The sequence below is a fragment of the Fulmarus glacialis genome, unplaced genomic scaffold (genome assembly GCF_000690835.1).
Source record: "Fulmarus glacialis isolate BGI_N327 unplaced genomic scaffold, ASM69083v1 scaffold11484, whole genome shotgun sequence".
NCBI classification, from domain to species: Eukaryota; Metazoa; Chordata; class Aves; order Procellariiformes; family Procellariidae; genus Fulmarus; species Fulmarus glacialis.
This window is the reverse complement of record NW_009206102.1, coordinates 1-2,367: the sequence shown is the minus strand read 5'-3', so window position 1 is coordinate 2,367 and position 2,367 is coordinate 1. Positions and strand designations below refer to the sequence as shown.

At 55.1% G+C, this 2,367-nt stretch overlaps 1 protein-coding gene across 1 annotated transcript in view; it reads left to right on the top strand.

Annotated features, from left to right (window-relative positions):
* The window catches only part of LOC104075201 (aldehyde dehydrogenase family 3 member B1-like), a 6,753-nt gene extending 5,062 nt beyond the window's left edge, over positions 1-1,691 (top strand). Inside the window, exon 8 of the mRNA XM_009575627.1 lies at positions 1,498-1,691. Coding sequence (XP_009573922.1) covers positions 1,498-1,691 — 194 coding nt within the window. The remainder of the gene's footprint in view (positions 1-1,497) is intronic.
* The last annotated feature ends 676 nt before the right edge of the window (positions 1,692-2,367 follow it).

Here is a 2,367-nt window from a genome sequence, read left to right as displayed (position 1 = left end):
CTGCAACAGGTAGGACCCCAGCAGAAGCCCTTTGCTTCACTGCGCCAGGGCTGAGCTCTGGGGCTTTGCAGCCCTGCTTCTGCTGAACACGCGTGGAGCACTGTGAGGTTTCTTCTCTCCGTGTTTGCCGTCCCAAGCACAGAGTTCCCTGTGTAGTGGAAGTGCTTCATATAACAGGTAGAGAAGTTTGTACCACTTGGGTATTTCCTTGGTGTTTCTGAGCAGCATGGGCACCGTGAGTGAATATTGTGCCAGGGTTGGGTTCCTGCCCTGCTCAGGCTTACCTGGGAGCTCCTCAAGTGCTGCTCCCTTTCGTCTATCTGTCACTCTGCTCCTCGCCTGGGAGCACATCCGAGGCGTTGTGCTTCTAGGGTAGGTGAGCTTCCTCCTGCAGAGAGCGTGGTGCTGGATAGGAGCCCTTAATGTCACTCAGGAGCAGGCTTGTACATTCATTCTGCCTTTTAAGACTAAATAGTGGGAGCAAAACACTTATAAATGTCTGGGAGATCTGGTTATGGTAACTTGGAGATCCTCTTCAGCAAAGAGGAAGAGTTTCTGCTCTCCAGGGGCAACAACAGTTGTTCTCTCTGTGAGGTCTGCTCAGCCCGGGGCCCTGGTTGTAGCATTGTCCAGGGAAGAGCACAGGAATACAGGAAGCCTCTGACGATGTTTCCCCAGAATACTTTCCCTGTCTCCTGGTCTCTTACCCAGAATATTCTCTGGGGAAAATATTTCAGTTTTATGCTGCCCATGCTCAGCATCTCTGTCGGGGCTGGCAGCTGATTCAGATGTAATAGGACACCACGACAGCAAAGCACAATTAATTCCTTGCCTGACTGTGGCTCAGGGAACAATTTTTGGTAGTTCCCATACCGTAACTTATCTTTATGGAAATGATTCAGACAAACTGCCTCAAATTATCAGGTGAAGCCATTTTATAGCAGCCCGGTCAGGTGAAGGATCTGAAGTCATCGGGGTGAGATGGCATTCAGCAAAGCTTCCACAGTAGCTCGGATGTGAAGTCATTGGGCTATTAACCACGATGTGCAACCTCAAGCTTAAACCAGCCACAGGAATCAGGAGAACTGGTGCTGCCAATGTGGCTCCAATTTTTAAGAGCTCCAGGAAGAAGCTGACCTTTGTAGGGGCCACGCCTGTAGCGTGGTAGATATGGTAGAGCACTGTAGAGGTTGTAGAGGGAAACTGAGCCTCATAGACCGAGCAAAGCTTATGTGGATAAAAGTAGGCCAGTAAAAATGATGCACTTGGACCTCCAAACAGTGGTGAGCTGCAGAAGGATTTGCTGGACTGAGTAGCTGTAGAGCTGGAAAAGGTGCAGGGAAGGGTGAGGTCCCCACCGTGTCTGCGTTGCTCAGCAGCGGGAGCATTTGCATAAGAAAAGCCTGTGAAGTTTTCTTTGTGTTGACAATGCTCGGAGTGGGCAGGAGCAGAGTCCCGTGGCCAGTTTGGACCTGTGCTGTGTGTTGTGCGTTGCAGGAAACAGCGGCTTGGGGAAATACCACAGCAAGTTCACCTTCGACACCTTCACCCACCACCGCGGCTGCCTGCACCGCAATATGGGCCTGGAGGCCCTCAACACCCTGCGCTACCCGCCCTACAGCCAGCAGAAGCTGGGGCTGTTGACAGCCACCTGCGAGATCAAGCGCAAAGGCATGTGCACCCTGCTCTGAGGGCTGCCCCGCACTGCTCATGAACTGGGGGACGGAATTCTGGCTGGATCCCCGCAGGGAGCAAAACCACCCTCCCCGGGAGGCCGGTATCCTCCTCCCTCCTCGGCACCGGTCCCCTGTTCCCTTGCCACGTCCTTTGCCCAGTGCACGTCGGACAGCGGGGACGGACACCTCCTCCTGCACGCTCGCTCCTCCCCAGCTGCGTCTGCTCCGGACTGTTTGCCAGGACACATCTGAAACGGCATAAAGTTCTTTTTCTCACCCCGTACTTGTCTTCCCAGCAAACGGTCCCCGTGAGGCTGAGGACCAGCAGTTAGCCCCATCTCCTGTTAGACGGACCTTTCCCTCTGGATGAACCTCGCTCTCCCTCCTCTCAGTGCCGGCTGTTGCTTTTTCCTCCATGTAACCCTGCCTGTAGTAAAGACTTTGCATTGAGCTCTCCTGCCTGGCCCTGCCTCGTGCCTCCGTCACCCGTCTTGGGGGGTGCCGGGCAGGAATCCGGCAGCCAAGCCCCTGGGGGTGGGTGCCCAGACCCCCAGTGTCCCCATCCATCCCACTGACACCCTCAGCCACACCATCGCACCCCGCAGGGGTTGCGTTCACCTCCATCACCCCCTGCCCGGTGGCTGTGTGGCAGCGAGGTCCCCCGGGCTGGATTTCAGGCGCGTTTTACATC